Raw genomic sequence first — 17711 nt, 5'->3', positions numbered from 1 at the left:
TTAAGATCTCAAGAGAGTTCAGATTAGAGATGTAAACCATTGCTTTTATATGGTAGTCACAAATGTGCCAATAAACTGAGAGTAATTAGTTCCAAATAACCATTTAAGTTCAGAATTGTTTGGGTTCCTAACATTTTACACGCTATTGATGCCACATTTTCTTCAGGAAACTTCCTACTAGGTGGTTATGCCTACGTTCATAAGCGCTTTTTAATCACATTTATGAGACAAATAATAATAATAATAATAATAAAAAAAAACAAAACTTAAAATACAGGTTAAATAAGTGTATTGTTACACACTTTTATACATTGAACATTTATTTGGTTACTGCTACTTACGAATAGCAAAGACATACATTTCATATAAAATTTTTCTGATATTTAAGAAAGATTTTTTCTGTGATAAAATTTTATCTTGTCACTGCAGTCTGAATAAGACTGTAACCAAAGCATTCCAACTTTGCGTACATTTATGCTTATTATTTATTTTTATCTTTCAATGTTAGTGCAAGTTTTTTTTTTTTTTTATTAGCTGATTAGTAAATGGGGAAGCTAATGATAGTCAAATTTTTGATATTAATCTTGTACTCCAAGTATACTGGAGATCAAGAAGCAGACAAATCAAGAATGTATTTGCATTTTTATGTTACCATCAAAGTGACTAATCACATATCACTGAAATGGTATATATTTCTCAACAGTAGGTTAAATTTTCTCACTATACAAGATAATTAACGTTAAGGTGTTGCATCTACTTATGTAGAAAAGTACACATAACGAATATTGTAATTTGAAAGAATTTGAAACATGACTGTACTTGCTATATTTTGCCTTTTGAAGATTTTTCTTACAAAATGTCTATTCATATATGAAATGTAAACTATAATGAGATTATTTAAGCATCACATCATGGTGATACAGCTTACATTTAGTACCCAAGCAGTCATATGGTGTGAATGTATATATATATATACATATATACATACACACCTAAAACAGTTGTTACAGAAACAGACAAGTATGGAAAAGAAAGCAAAGACCCAGCATTTTTATAAACTTGGATGTTCCTGAGGAATAAACTGTGGTCATTGGAAACTATATCATTGTGTTATTCTAACTTTCTATAGTGAAATATGACAATTAAGAGCACATATTCTTTTTGGATTTGATAAATGCCATACCATGACTTCTAATATGTGTCCTTAAGCCCTGTTGATTGGGAAAGCATATATGACACACACTACACTCTAATGGACTACGAGTACTATTGCCACTTTTACCATCAGAATCACACTGATTTTCTTGGTATTCTTCTTCAAGATATTTGTCAACATCTTGAATTTTATGCAGAAATACCAGATGTCTTCGTAAAGATGGACGAACCACAAAGCAAACACCACATTCATAGCACTGAAATGATTTGCCATCAGCTCTGTGCTTGGTAATGTGCTCTCGAAAATCTGGTTCTGAAAAGGACTTAAACCCACATCGTGCACATGTTCGTTCTATTCGAGGTTTCTTCTTTTTTTGTGGAGAACTTTCTTTTCCATTTGATTTTGTTTCTTCATTATTAGTAGAAGTTCTTTTTGGTGATGGCTGAGACACACGGGATTTCAAAGAAACTTGAGGCATTTTACTCCAGTCAATTCTGTTTTCAGGCATTTTATGTACAGAAACTAAATGCTGTTTTAAACTGTCTTCTGTGCCTGTAAATATAAATTTATACATATCTGTCAAGGGAGCATTATTATAAGAAATATGAAGAAAATATTAAAAAAATTACTATTTTATTCTATTTTTTAAAGATATTCTTGGTATGATATAACTAAATCAAGTTTATATGTAAATTATATTCAAAGCCATTGACATATACTGACATATTTCATACAGGAAAAGCAGCTGAAATAGATGAGATACAGGAGCATAAAGAATTTAGCAATTAGTTTTCTGCAACAATATGCAGTGTTCCTAAGTCTGGTCTCACAAGAAAATTATATCTTTAACTAAATTGGTATTAGTACTGGTAGAATGATACAATTCCAGAAGCAAGGCTTATATAGCACTAACAAAAAAAAAAAAAAAAAAAAAAAAAAGCACAGCTTCATTTCATTTTGCCATTCCTCCTAATAATTTGTCCAAACCATCTTAAAATTTTTTGAAAGGATGGGTAGAAGTTTAGTCCAACAATCAAATAATCTTTGGCTAAATACAATTTTCTATACGTCTGTTCTACAACTATCCTTTTTCAATTTAAATTCATGCCCTCTTGTGTGTGTCATTTGAGAAAGACTAAAGATTATACCAGCATTTAGTTTACGTAACTTTTTTAAAGACTTACATCCTTCAATTATTATATATTTTTTCAATCAAAAGACAAATGCAGTTTATTTTATTGGAACATGCTGCCCAAAATTCCACTACATTTTTATCTCTAGCTATGGCTAGAAAAAAGTATGGTCAAAACATCCAGATGGCCTTCTGAAAAAGCTAGACTTTTTTAGTGTGTGACCATTTCTGATCACGTATAATGGAGGCAAAAAAAAAAAAAGGATGGTTGCTGAATTAAACATTGAGTTACCATAGCTTTAGTTCCTGGAGGTCTTAGCCAGTCGCCACTGATCATCTCAATTAACAAACATTCATGCACAAGGAGTGGACCAACTGAATGGAGGCACCAAATCATGATTTCTCACTAACAGGATGAACAAAACAACCAACAATTTCACAAGTATGCAAATGGTAAAAAAATTTGTGGGAGTTAGAGAAACACAAGACAGTTTCCATCTTTCAAGAAATCTGCAATGTCCTTGATGGTACTGGAGATGTTATGTCTTGAAGAATGCAAATGTTCAAACAATATTAGTAATAGCTAAGTTTTGAAAATATTTTTGAATTAGCATTAGCAGAGGCATGATGCAAGAAAGCAAGCTTATACAGCATCAGCCAAAAAAAAAAAAAAAAAAACCCCTCTTCCCATTTCACTCATACATTCATTCCAAATGTTTGTCTAGTTCTGCTGTGAATTTATTTAAGCTATCAACTTCCACAACAACAGATGGAAGTTTGTTCCAGCAATCAACTACCCTAAAGGCAAACTTCCGCACATCTATTCTATAACTATCTTTCCTCAGCTTGAATCCATGCCCCCTCAGGTTTGCAATCAATCCATTCACGGCCTTATACACCTCAATCAGATCCCCTTGCAGGTGCCCAAGTCTTCAGAGGCTGTAATTTTTTGCAGAACTTAAGCCTTTCTTCATATGTTGTTGTTATTTGGTTTTTAGGAGCATTAGCAACTAAGGCCATATTGCTCCGGGGATATGCGGTGGTCATGAGCTCGAACCCCGGTCTAATCAAGAAGCGTGTGCTACGCACTGCTGCTCCTGCCCACGGAGGTGCCCTTTCTTCATAAGAGCACCCCTTTGTTCCCTTCACCAGTCTTGTTGCCCTTCTCTGTACTCATTCTAGCAACTCTGCATCCTTCCTACATCCTAAAATGAGGCTTTCAGACCTATATGCAGTACCCAAGGTGCGGCCTGACCACTGCCTCACACTAGGCGATAATCACCTCCTTATCCCTGCTCACAAAATTTCTGTATATCATTGACAAGAATCCATGACTTAACAGCCTGTCTGCACTGCTCAAAAAACTTCCTTTCTGACTGCACAATTAGCCCAAGGTTTCTTTTATTCTCCGCTACCCTGAGTGTAACACCACCCAGTTGGTACATTTCTTGAGTTACTGCTACTCATATGCAGTACCTTTGCATTTGTCAATATTAAACTTCAATTGCCACTTCTCAGCCAATCTACCTAACTTTTCTAGATCCTGTTGCAGTAGCATACTGTCTTTACTGTCATCAACAACCCTGTCAACCTTTGTATCATCTGCAAACTTGGACATTAAGCCTAATATACCCTCATCAATTTCATTCATAAATACAGAAAACAGTAATGAGCCCAACACTGAACCCTGCGGGATACCACTAATAACATTAATCCATATAGAGCAGTATCCATTGATTACCAATCTCTGTCTTCTCCCACTCAACCATCTTTTTATCCGTTGCAGCAACTTGCCCTTAATGCCATACTGCTCCAATTTGTACAGTAGTCTTCTATGTGCAACAGTAGCAAAAGCTTTCCTGAAATCCAAGTATATGATATCAAAAATATGTTTTGCATCCAGTTCCTTTGTGACCACGTCATAGTATCCAAGCAAATTGGTCAGATAAGACTTCCCCTTGACAAGACTATGCTGTGTCTGAATCACTACTGTTGTCTTGCCTAGATGATCCTGCAATGCTTCTTTAACCAGTGACTCCATTATTTTCCCTGGAACAGAAGTTAAACTGACAGGTCTGTAATTACTTGTGTCAACCTTTGATCCCTTTGTGAATTGGGGATACATTTGCACATCTCCAGTCCATGGGGAACTCCCCTGAGTCCAAGGATGCTCTCATAATTATGGCTAAGGGTTTGCTTACTTCTTTGCCACCTCCTTTAATATAACTGGATAGATCCCATCTACTCCAGGTGCCTTTCTTATGTTTAACTTCGACAATTTCTCTTCCACTTTGCTCTCAGTTATTACAAAATCATTTAACTCCCTGTTAGAGTTTGATAAACATCTGGCCTTCTCCTCCTGGAATAACTCCTCATGTGTGAATATAGATGCAAAATACTCATTTAGTTTGGCAGCTATCTGAGAATCTATAGCCAAACCATTGATATCAACTGGATCAATCTGATTCATCCCCTATCTTTTAGAGTTTATATAAGTAAAGAAGTCTTTGCTGTTTTTCTTTGCATCCTTTGCCAAACATTTTTCATAATCTGCCTTCACTTGCCTAACCTCCTTTGTGAATTGATTACAGACTAGCTTGTATCTAGCATTGGCTTTTGTGTCGCCTGACAATTTCAATTTATGTGCCAATGCATTTTTCTTCTCTGCCACGAGTCTCATTAGTTTATCTGAACTAATGAGCCTAAACCTAGAGCAGTATTTCTTAGTTGGAACAAAAAGCCTAGTGGCTTCCAAAATTATTTCCTTGAATGCTTCACATTTAGAATTTGCTGTTAGTAACATCATCAGTTGGTCCCACTGTACAGAACTTAAAAAATCTCCGAGACCACTGTAGTTGCCTTTACAAAAGCAAAAACCATTCCCTTTATTCCTGATGGTAGTTATATCTTTAAGTAAATCCCACATCAGTACACTGTGATCACTGCCTCCTAGTGGTTCCTTTATCCGTAAATTCTTAATATTTGTAAAATAACAAGAGGAGTTTACCTCAATATAGTACGTAGAACACTTCCATATGATACTCTCCAGAAATTAAAACGAAAAAATCGAAAACTCACATTAGAGTAAAAAATAAATAATTAAAAACCAATTTAAAACAATCCAAATCAATTTAACGCAATTAAAAATTAAAAAAGAATCTAACGAAAATATTCAAAACGATTTTCCTTCCTGAAGCTGACAACGCTTTTCGACCATATGTCAGCTTTAGGAAGGAAAATCGTTTTGAATATTTTCATTAGATTCTTTTTTAATTTTTAATTGCGTTAAATTGATTTTTAATTGTGTTAAATTGATTTGAATTGTGTTAAATTGGTTTTTAATTATTTATTTTTTACTCTAATGTAAGTTTTCGATTTTTTCATTTTAATTTCTGGAGAGTATCATACGGAAGTGTTCTACGTACTATATTGAGGTAAACTCCTCTTATTATTTTACAAATATTAATATCAACTTAGAACGTGTTGGGTATTACAGCTCTAATTCATACTATCTAAGTAAATTCTTAATGCATGAATAATCACTCCTGATAATCAGATCAAGAGTATTACTCCCTCTTGTTGCCTCTCTAACATGGTGCTGTAGAAAACAATCATCCAATAAATCCACAAAATCCTCGTAGTAGCGAGTGACCAACCAAAAAGTTCCAGTTTATATCTGGGAAGTTAAAATCCCCCATTATAAGACACTCTGATTTACTAGCCTACTCTGTTTCTCTATATAATTGTTCATTGTACTCATCAGAGTCATTAGGCCTATAAACTCCTGCCCTCATTTTTGTTTTCCCAATGCTTATGTCACACCAAATTGACTCAATATTACATTGTCCACCTATGTCAACTGGATGCCTTTCCTTAGATTTTATGTGTTTCTTAACTAACAGCATAATACCCCTCCCTTCCCATCCTGTCTATCCTTTCTGTACACATTGTACTCCCCAAATTCCAATTCTACATCCCTTACATTTGTCCAACACCATGTCTCTGGTATCCCAACAATATCTGCCTTTGATGCCTTGATCAGCACTTCAAATTCATCAAATTTATTTACTATACTCCTAGCATTGGTGTAAATGCAAGTATATATGCACCTGTTCTTACTCTTAGTTACTCTAACACAGCCCATGTATTTACTTGTTTCATGACTCCCAGCAGTTCCTGAAATCCCCAGCAACTTGCTTTCTGGGCTGCTGCTCATTCCAATAGAAGCAGCGCAAGAATCAGTTCCACCTCTGCCAGCAGCTGTTAATCTATTAGTCTGTGAATCCCCCCAAGCTAGCAGTTTTCTGACCCACCTAAGTTGTCTCGATAGTATCAGCAAGTATTCTTGCACCCTTTCTATTTAAGCGTATCCCATCCGTGTAGAAGCTATCTCTCTGCTGTTAAAAAGCATAGACCATGCTGAGAAAAATTCTCCCCCATGAGCCCGGCACAATCTCTCCAGGCCTGAATTGATTGACAAAGCTCTCATCATATACTTCCTCCTATTGTGCCTGGGTAGGATTGCAGACACTTTCAAATTTAGCCCTAACTTGCAACTTTTTTTCAACAATTGTTTGGCATTCTATGACAAGGCTTTGCTCTGCAGTGACTTTTTGTTCAGTAAGCACTTGCAAATCTGCGTTTAAAATACATTAGAACGTCGGTTATCCGGAATAATTTGAAAGGCTGATTTTTCTTCTTTATTAATTGAGGCAAATGTTTATTATGCTACAAGAGTTTTTCTGTCTGTTATATATCTGGTGAAATATTGGATTAGGATCAATGGGTTTTCTCGGAAACCATGAGTGACAGAGTTAGCCATTTGCTTCTGTGAATCCAATTTTCCATTACATATTTTTTTCTCTTCATCTCATATGTTTAGTTTAGCTCTAAATTCTGTAAGAATAATATCGGTACAAAACTGTGCGATTTATTATTTTTCTCATATTTTTTTTTAAGGTAAAATATCAATGAAAAGAAATAGCACTGAAATGGGCAGAAAACCAGGAAGAATGCGATATAATCAAATTGATATTATTAAGGAAGTTGAGAGATTTCGCAGCAAAAAATTAAAATATTCCAACAAACGAAACAAAAAAATGATCGAACATTATCGTAAAAAATTACTTCTAAATTTTTTTAAACAAAATTATCAGTAAAATACCTCTCTGAATATGTAAATGTGTGAATTTTTATATATAAGTTATTACTATTATTATTTTTAATTAAATAAATTCGTTTTTTCCCACTCTAAAGTCTTTTTCTTTTACCTTAATATGTTATAACATAATTTATTTAATTTCACCTTATGTTCGATTATCTGAAAAATTTTGCTATCCGGAAGAGGTCTGACATTAATTATTCTAGATAACTGACGCTCTACCATATGTACAATAAAATATTTTTTTGTAAAATTTGCCCTCCAAAATGTGGATGCATCTTATTGCCCAGGGCATCTTATCTTATCATTGAGAAAATACAGTAGTTCACCATGCAGATGTCAAGTTTTCAATTTATAGAACCCCAGACTTTGTGTGCCCCCCAGCTAAGCTTGTTGCTCTTCTCTATATCCTTTCCAACAGATCTATGTCCTTCCTAAAACAATGTTTTCAAACCTATGCATATGCAAAACTACAGTACTCAATGTGTGTCGTAATTGTTGCCTTTCACCTTGCATTTATCAATGTCAAAGGCAACAATTACGACACACATCGAGTACTGTATACAAATCTGAAAGTCTTATTTTAGGAAAGGGTGCGCATCTGGTTGAAGGTGAAGAGAAAAGCAACATTAGTCAGGGGCACAAAAAAGTACTCTTACCAAGAAAGACTTCAGTTCTGCAAATTGCGGCATTTGGAAAATTGACACCTATAAGGAGACCTGATTGAGGTGTTGAAAGCTCAAATGGATTGAATAAACTGATGGCATCCTTTTAACTCTTGCTCAGACAACAAACAAATTTAAATTGAGGAAGAATATTGAGACAAATTATTAAAGGGAATGGACAGGTACTCAGTCCACATAACTAAAACACCTAGCACATTTCAACAAACGTTTATTCTTTGATTTCACAATATAAAATTTCTAAGATCTTTGTTTATTATCATACAAATGGTAAATGCAGGACCAAGATGCTGATGGCATCCTTTTAACTCTTGCTCACACAACAAACATAAATTTAAATTGAGGAAGAATATTGAGACAAATTATTAGAGGGAATGGATAGGTACTCAGTCCACATAGCTAAAATACCCAGCACATTTCAACAAACATTTATTCTTTGATTTCACAATATAAAATTTCTAAGATCTTTGTTAATTATCATGCAAATGGTAAAAATGCAGGACCAAGTTAAGCCCATTCTGAATAACTATATGCATTACTAAAAAATGTGAATTTAAAATTAGCAGCATCTCTTGCATCCAATTATTGAAGCATGTGCTCTTTACACTTTATGGCAGCACATCCAGTCATTAAGCATCCTGGCTTTGTGTTATGGAAAAGTCTGGCTGGCATCAAATTGTCAAAGCTTGTAGTTTTCAATTGGCATTTTGTTCGTTGTCAGTCAAAGATAATATTCAAATCTCAAATAAGAGAGATATAAAACACTAAAGGGCATGTCTAAAGAGGTGCAGTGGTGTGTTATTTTCAAAAAATAATTAAAAATATATAAAAATGGATTTTTCACAGTTGTGTTCATAACAGGTTGAAAATAAAGGTGGCATCAAAAAGTGAACAATTTTGAATTATTTCTTTCCCATTAAGATTATAAATAGATAATGTTTTGCTCCATTAACCATGTGTGCATGTGAGGAACAAAAAATCAAATGCATGACCATATATGGATTAATTACATCTTTTGCAGCTTCTTTTAATATGAGTGGAAAGAATCCATCAGTCCCAGGTACTTTATTCACTTCTAACAGCAGCAGTTTCTCTACCACCTTCCTTTCTGTTATAAAAAAACATAAAAAACATTACTTTTGATATAATAATATCCTTTACATCTATTTATGTATCATTTGATTCAATTTCATCAATTTCTGGGTATAAATTCCAGAAAATTGCTGTATTTGTAAGACCAAATCAGACAAAAGTTGTGATCTGATCTCCTCCTCCAGTAGTCAAAGCTATTTTAATGGTACCACATATAACAAGCTGTGCCAATGATTATTTGGAAACACAGATAGAAATGGTAGCACCTACTGAATATTTCAAGACAACTCATATATAAATCATTCATACAATATAACAGCCTTTTTGAAATCACCCTGCAAACATAAATATACATATGTGCTCCTCAAAGAGTTAATTAACTTGACTGCCCACTTCTGAATAGAATATAGGAGTTTAGGAGAGGTTTTTTGGGTTCCCACCCAAATGTGGGAAAATTATTCGACAGTAAAGCAAATCTGTGATTTTCAGGTCAGCAGCTATAGAAGAAAAGTTATGTTGAAAGTGAAGGAGAAAACCAATTTTTTGAAGCAGAGGAAGCAATATTTGTGATGTGCTTATACCAAGAAAGATCAAAAGTCAGAGCTATTCCCAGTAAGGATATGCGATCTTGTCTAGAAATCAGTGTTGGTGATGACCATTGAGCATCGCTTTTTCTTGGAGAAGGGGGGGGGGGAAGAAATAAGACATAATTGCATTTTAGAAGGATTGAAGTTAACAAATTTCCTTCTTTCACTGAAAAATTATCCAGACATTAGCATTTAAAGAATCTGTGGCATAGCTCCTTGTGCAGAGTGCGATTTCTAAAACTGGAAGGTATGTAGTCATCAGCAAAACTACAGATATGACTTAAAGTCAGTGAAAGAAGGTCACTGAAATACAAGAGAAAAGGTGTGTACAAAAGAACAAAAATTCAGGGAAAACATGAGCATTAGTTGAGAAATTGGGGGGGGGGAAACCATTTACCATCACTTGCAGTGAATGGTAGGAGAACAGTGGTACTCAATTGTGAAAAACGGAAAACCCTTCTTGTTCAGAAAACCTTTACACAAACACAAAAGTGACTTTCAGGTGCTACCTTGGCTGCTGAATTTCCAAGATAAAAATCCAGAACATCTCTTGGAGCACATGAATCAATAGATCCAGTGTTGGGATCCTACACAATGGGCTATCATAGATCTATGGGATAAAATCCTAGCAACATGGGACAACACACCTCCTGCAATGTTCAGAGGCCTTACAGAGTTTATGCCTCACCATATGGTGGCAAGAGGAGATTACCCACTATTAGGTAGGTGATCATAATGTTTTGACTGGATATTGAATATATATAAGTGCATGCATGTGAGAGAGTGATGTTACACAACTTTATCAGCAGCAGAAATAAACTCAAATATATATGACAGCTCAGTTTCATCACATAAATAAAGTTTAATTATTGGAAAATGATTTGGAAAGAGAAGCAAGGTTTCATTTGAATGTTGGACAAGCACTTCTGAATGAAACCTTTTTCGATTGCTGTATATCTTGGACCTTAATGACATTTCAGGTTCATCCAGATTAACTTAACTAACAGAAGACTGGAGAATAACTAACATAAAGATAGCTGAATAACTAAAGAGTGCCCTTTCTTATAGAATTTACTATCACATGTAGTAAATTCTGTAAGAAAGGCTATTTTTATGTGTACAACTTCAGAGTTCATTATCTATAAAGAGCACGTGACATCTACAGTGATGGTTTGAAATGGAAACCAGAATAGAAACTTTGTGAAGTTTTACAAAAGTTTATTGAGAGAGAGAGAGAGGGGGGGCATGGGGAGAGGGGCAGATTTAGTATGGCAGGAGGAAATTTCCCATGATCAGTAATACAAGAGTTAGAGGAAAAATAAGATATTAATAAGTCACATTTACGTTTATTTTTGGATGAGAATACAACAGAACCTAAGGTAATGTAAGTAGAAGTACAGATGGAAAGAAGTTGCAGCAAAGAAACCAGAAGGCTCAACTATCATTTGGACAAGAAGCAAGGTTTTTACTCTTAGCCTTTTCAAAATTCAAGTTTGCATTTATTAATAATGCAGCTGAACTGGCGACAACTAAATGCATTTGTCACTTACTGCTCAAATGGTTTTTGTATCAGATTCTTTTATTGGCCAACTAGTCTCTCGCAATGTTGTTGAAATACCTGGCACTGAAAATCTGAGCATGATTGGTTACATTGTAGGAAATGTTTTAAACCAGTGCTGTTCAACCAGCATCACCCATGGACTTACAGTTATGTTAATAATACTTTATTTTATGAACTGTATTCTTATTAAATTTCTGAGTAAAGGGTGCCCCGCAGTTTAGAAAACAATAACCTAAACTTAAATCATCAAAACTAATTTGAAAATAAATCTTACCAAAGCACTGATTTATGCAGATCCAACATTTATAATTACCATCCGACTGATCTTCATTAACCACTGTTTGCTGATTTTCTTTGCTTTCACTATTACATGTTACTTCTTCAGTTTCCCCACTATCACTACCTTGATATATCTGCAGGTTATGTTCTTCTTTCAAATGCTCAAAGGCTTCAGTATTGCTTGCAAGTGCCTTCTCACAGTGAAAACACGGACTTGGGTACGATATGTTTTTTGTATGATCTTTTAAATGTGCAAGCAGTGATGGGCGGTTTTCAAATTCCTTGTTGTTACAAATTAGACAGAGTAGTATTCCTCGTAATGCATGCCACTTTCCATGAGTTACAAGTTCAGATCTGTCAGATGTTGAAACACCACAAATAGGGCAACAGAGGAATGCCATAGCATGGCAACGCTGCCAGTGCAAGTTGTAACCGTGGATGTTCTGAAACACGCGGTGGCATATGGTACACTCTCTCACTTGTCCATGTCTTTCTTCATGCACAAAATCAGTATTCTCTTTTGGTAGACTATGTAGTTGTTTCTTGTGCTTCTCTAAAGTTTGTATGGATGGAAACCTAGCATCACAATGAGGACACACTTCACTGTCTACTATCTGCAGGTGATTATCTTTCATATGCATGATCAGGCCATCTTTTGTATCAAAAAGCAAATTGCATTCAAGACAAGAAAATATAAAAGTACATAACTGATCTTTAACATGCGTTTCCAGGTGTGATACCAATTGTTCTCTAGTCAGAAATACTACATCACACAGGGCACATTTGTAAATTAATTTGTATTGGACACTATTTGTTGCATGAGCACTTCTTCTATGGCTATTAAATGTTGTGGCTGCCCTAAAAGCCATAGGGCATGCTTGACATTTATAATAAGTTTCTGAGTGTATATCTGCTGAATGCTGCTGAAGACTACTGGTAGATGTATACATTTGATTACACATCGAACAACTGAAACCTATGGACCGAGAAAAATGCAAACACTTAAATTTTAAATGATTTTGAAAATTTTCCCATGTTCCATAAATCCTCTCACCACATTCAGGACATACATAAGGGCTGATCTGCTGGTGAATTCTTTGATGAGCTCTGAGACTACACTTTGTAGGACACATCATTGTGCATTTACTACACTGAGCAGCTATCAGAGGAATTTTATTACTGTTAAGAAAATGTTCTGTTCGTGCTTTGACAGAGAAGAACAACTTGCCACATTCTAAACAGTGAAAATCAGCACCTGTTTTTTCATTAGGATCAGGAAGGTCTTCTATATTATGATTTGGTTCACAAATTGTAACTTCTAAAAGCTTAGCAGGAGAAGGGGGTTCTGCACTTTCATCCTCAGAAATCTGAACGTTGGATGTAATATCATGTAATCCAGCCATCTTTTCAAGAGGAAGGGGAGATACTGTGGCTTTACTGATATCAGCAGACTCACTTTTATCGCAGTGTGCTCTGATGTGAGCAAGTAATGCACAACGATTGTAAAATATTATTGTTTTATCACATGTATCACAGAAAAATGATATGTACACAGACTGACGTTTTAAATGATATCTCAAACTTGATTCAATAATAAAAGTATCACCACAAGCTTCACAGGTATGCCCTTCAGATAAAATAGAGAGATTCAGACTTTCTGGAGGAGGTGGTGGTATGTATGTAGGAAGAACCCGTGTACTCAATTGCTGAAGGTACTCAAAATTCTGTGGAGGTAAGTTCTCTTTGGGAAAACTGTCAGCATTAGCATTCTTGAATGGAGTTGCAGAAGAAGTAATGAAAGCAGATGAATTTGAAGATTTAGTTGTTTTTGGAGGCTGAACTGTAACAGTTACCTGAGCAGATTTACTATCTGGCTTCTTGGCATTGTTACTAGAAGATGGCATGCAGTCCTGTGCCATAGTAATCAACTTAATCTCCAGTTTTTGATCTTTGCCATCTGAAAGGAAGGAAGGAAAATGTTTATTACATATAAGTAAAATATGTAAAGGATAAGATAAACATATACAGTGTTCTCTTCAGGACCTATTGAATGAGCGCACCGCTGGTGAATTTAACTGACTGCTCAGCTAAAATTTAAACAATTCCTGCAGTACCATATGGTACTGCTCATCGATCTTGATCAATATTAATTTGAACATACTATGCAAAATATTAAACTTCCCCACCCGGTTGGAAAAATTTTCTGGGGAGAACACTGACACACACACACATAGATATATATATGCATTTAAAGTTTACAAAAGTTATTCCCCCCCACCAGCATTTAAAACTTTCCCAAGTTACTTTTGGTTTTGGTTGAGTACTTTTTTTTTATTTCATTCACAACAGTAAAACTCCATACACTGTGTTATAAATACACAATCATGCATACAAAATATCAATTATTTAAGTGGTAATAATAACACTGATTTTTAATACTACTATGCACACTGAACAGTAAATTCAGTGATTTTAAAAAATCAGTTTACAACAGAAAAGGATCAACACTGCTAATATTAACAAATTTAACATCTTCAGTAGGCAGATGTATACCGTATTTCCCCATGTATAAGACGCACCTTAATTTTAGGGCACGAAATTTGAAAAAAAAATGTATTACATAAAGTTATTGAACTCAAGTTTTATTCATCATAAAATTCATACAACTCATCACTGTCAAAACTCTCATCCATTAGCTTGTCCTCATCTGTGTCTGATGACGAATTACTGTCTTCATATATTGCCTCGTCATCAGTTCCATCTATGCATTTGAAATGCCACACTTCTTAAATGACTTGACGATCTCAATCTTGATATTATCCCAGGATCTTTTCACCCAGGAACAAACTTCTCCTATAGTTGGTTTCTTCACTCTTCCTGCTGGTGTCAAATTGTCCCCAGAAGACTTCATCCATTGGTTCCATTCGTCTCCCATGGCAGCTTTGAAGGGTTTGTTAATGTTGACATCAAGTGGTTGGAGCTGTGATATCAAACCTCCAGGTATGACGGCAAGTTTTGTTTTTCACTCTGCGGCAATCTTCTTTGTGTTTTTTGTTGTGTGTGCCCTGAACTGATCAAGCACCAACAGGGCAGGTTTGCATAAGAGCCCACCTGGTCTCCTGCTCCAAACTTTCTCAAACCAGATCCATCCAACCCTTGTCATGAACGTGGACAATCACTCCTCGAGGAATGTCTTCTTTTGGCATTGTTTTGCGTTTGAAAATCAGCATAGGAGGCAGCTTTGTTCCGTCGGCACAACAAGCTAGAACAACTGTATAATGGCTCTTTTCATGTCCACTCGTCTTCACAGTTACAGTTTTCACCCCCTTCTTATCAACAGTTCTGTTACCTGGGACATCAAATTGAAAGGGGGCTTTGTCCATATTTGCAATCTGTCCCAACTCAAACTGATGTGTCTTCCGACATTGAATGACAAAACGATGAAATTCAAGGACCCTTCTGCTCATAGCTTTCAGGTATCTTTTGGGCAAGTCTGGTGCGTGTACGCATGCTTAGTCCATTCCGTTTCACGAACCTGAAGCACCAATTCTTCTTGCCTCATGCTGAACCATCTTTGTGGACACAGGAATTCCAATTGCTCTTCAATCCCTTTGCTCTTCAATCCATATCTTCAATTCCCTCTCTAAATCAGGCTATTTTGCTGACTTGCCTCTCATGGCCTTCTTCTGCCGTGGCGTTTTCAGTAGGATTTCTTCTTCTCGTAGCCAGTCTCGGATTGTTTTCTGAGTTGGAGGAGGACCAAACTTATGTTCAGCAGCATGATTTCCATTCACTTTTGCAAACTGGATCACTTTTAACAACTTGAATTCAGCACTGTACGAAAATCTTTTCTGTCTGAGCCATTTCAGGGCAGAACGTAACATAATATACTGGTAACAAGTGCGAAACAATGAACGCAAAGACAACAAGCGCGAAAAAGCAGGAAATGGAAGTAAAAAAATCTACAACCACTGTATAAGACGCACCCAGTTTTTAGACCCCAAATTTTTCGAAAAAAGGTGTGTCTTATACATGGGGGAATATGGTAGTTTATCTGCAGACAGATTTAGCATCGTCAGTATATAAACAAATTTAACATCTGATGCAATTCTGAAGTGATATGAAGGTTGGTAGGGTTGTTAATAACTGTAAGGACAGTATGCTACTGCAACAGATCTGGAAAAGTTGAGCAGATGAGCTGAGAGGGGGCAAGTGAAGTTTAACATTGACAACTGCAAAGTGCTGCAAATGGGTAGCAGTAACCCCAGAGTAATGTACCAATTGTGTGGTACTACAATCACGTTGTGGAGAATGAAAAAGACGTGCAGTCAGATATGAAGTTTTTTGAGCAGTGCAAAAAGACTGCAAGAGTAACTGATGGGGTCTTGTCAATGATACATAGGAATTTTTCGAGCAGGGATAAGGAGGTGATTATCCCCTTGTATAAGGAAATGGTCAGGCCACACCTTGAGTACTGCATACAGGTCTGGAGCCTCATTTTAGGGAAGATATAGAGCTGCTGGAATGAGTACAGAGAAGGGAAATGGGATTAGTGAGTGTAATAAAGGATTGCTGTTACCAAGAAAGCACTATAGTCTTAGATGCTAATGCACCATAAAAATCCTAATAACCAACCAACCAACCAACCAACCAAGAAAGGCTTAAGTTCTGCAAATTGCAGAGTCTGGAGACTAGGCACCTGTAAGGTGATCTGATTGAGGTGTATAAGGCCTTGAATGGTTTGAGCAAGCTCAACACTGATGGGATTCCTTCTCTCACTCAGATTCTGCACCTGAGGGGGCATAAATTCAAACTGAGGAAAGACAGTTGTAGAATAGATGTGTGGAAATTTGCCTTTAGCCAGCGGGTAGTTAATTGCTGGAACAAACTTCCATCTGTCATTGTGGAAGTTGACAGCTTAAATAAGTTCAAGACTGAACTTGGCAAACTTTTGCTTGCTTTCTTGCATCATATGCCTCTACTAATGCTAATGATTTAAGATAGTATTATTTAAAAATTTATATATAAATCTTAAACTCATAGTAATTCTTTGATGTTTTAAGGTGTTTAGATTTAGATCATATAAATAATTATAGTGATTTAATATGATATTCTGAAGTATTATCTTGTTAGAGTAATGAGATAGATGTATTCCAAAATAAGAACTACCACAGTTTAAACAGTTTCCTAAGTAACTAATGGGAAACGTTTCATACAAGATCTAATATTAATATGACTTTTAAATTTACAGTTTGAAGGAAATATTTTGGGTTTCACTCAATGATTTCCTCAATAGGTGAATAAAATTTATTGTATATGTTTTTATTGTTATATGTATAAGGGTTTTATGTGAATCGGGTCTCTCTCTTGTGTGTGTGTGTAACTCGAGTTGAAATAATAACAGGTCATAATAAGACAAGATAACAAAACCCTCATGCCTGTTACTAAATTCTTTACAAATGAAAAGGTCAATTAGTTTCCAACTGATCTTTCATTTTGTTATTTGGCTAATTATTTCTACGGGTTATTGATAAAAGCAATTTTAATGATTTTAGGTTAACTCTTGGATAACATTGTTATTTCTTATAAGAGCATACACCCAAATCTGTACCTGTGGATGGAGTAATAGTGTCACCATGGCAGCAACATAAAGTAGAACACTTAGTGGTGTCCATTATTTTTTTACTCTGATGAGGTCAGATGGTTATGAATTTTTTCCTCCTGATTCTGAAAATGAAATCTCATCCTCAACCATCACAAATAGTAGTAGTAGTAATGGCAAATGATGCAAGAAAGCAAGTTTATATAGCATCAGCCAAAAAAAATTATACAGTTCACCTATCTGCACCATCCCAAGAATTTTTCTAGTTCTTCTTTGAATTTATTCAACCCATCCAATTTCAAACAACACCATATAGAAACCTGTTCCAACAATCAACCACCTGCTGGCTGAAGGCAAACTTCCACACATCCATCCTCAACTTGAATTTATGTCCCCTCGTGTGTAGTTTAAGCGAGTGGAAGAATGTCATTAACATTCAACTTACTCAATCTATTCAA

The 17711-nt window shown here is 35.5% G+C and overlaps 1 protein-coding gene across 1 annotated transcript in view; it reads right to left on the bottom strand.

Moving 5' to 3' along the window:
• Nucleotides 1-981: 981 nt before the first annotated feature.
• LOC150090522 (zinc finger protein 532-like) overlaps nt 982-17711 on the bottom strand; it is a 35679-nt gene continuing 18949 nt past the window's right edge. Inside the window, exons 2-3 of the mRNA XM_090371287.1 lie at nt 11647-13608; nt 982-1708 (exon numbers count right to left, since the gene is read on the bottom strand). Coding sequence (XP_090227413.1) covers nt 1143-1708; nt 11647-13570 — 2490 coding nt within the window. The 5' untranslated portion in view covers nt 13571-13608 and the 3' untranslated portion in view covers nt 982-1142. The remainder of the gene's footprint in view (nt 1709-11646; nt 13609-17711) is intronic.

This window comes from Mastigoproctus giganteus, chromosome 1 (genome assembly GCF_048544385.1).
Source record: "Mastigoproctus giganteus isolate SK-2022 chromosome 1, ASM4854438v1, whole genome shotgun sequence".
Lineage (NCBI taxonomy): Eukaryota > Metazoa > Arthropoda > Arachnida > Uropygi > Thelyphonidae > Mastigoproctus > Mastigoproctus giganteus.
This window is presented reverse-complemented; position numbering and strand designations above follow the sequence as displayed.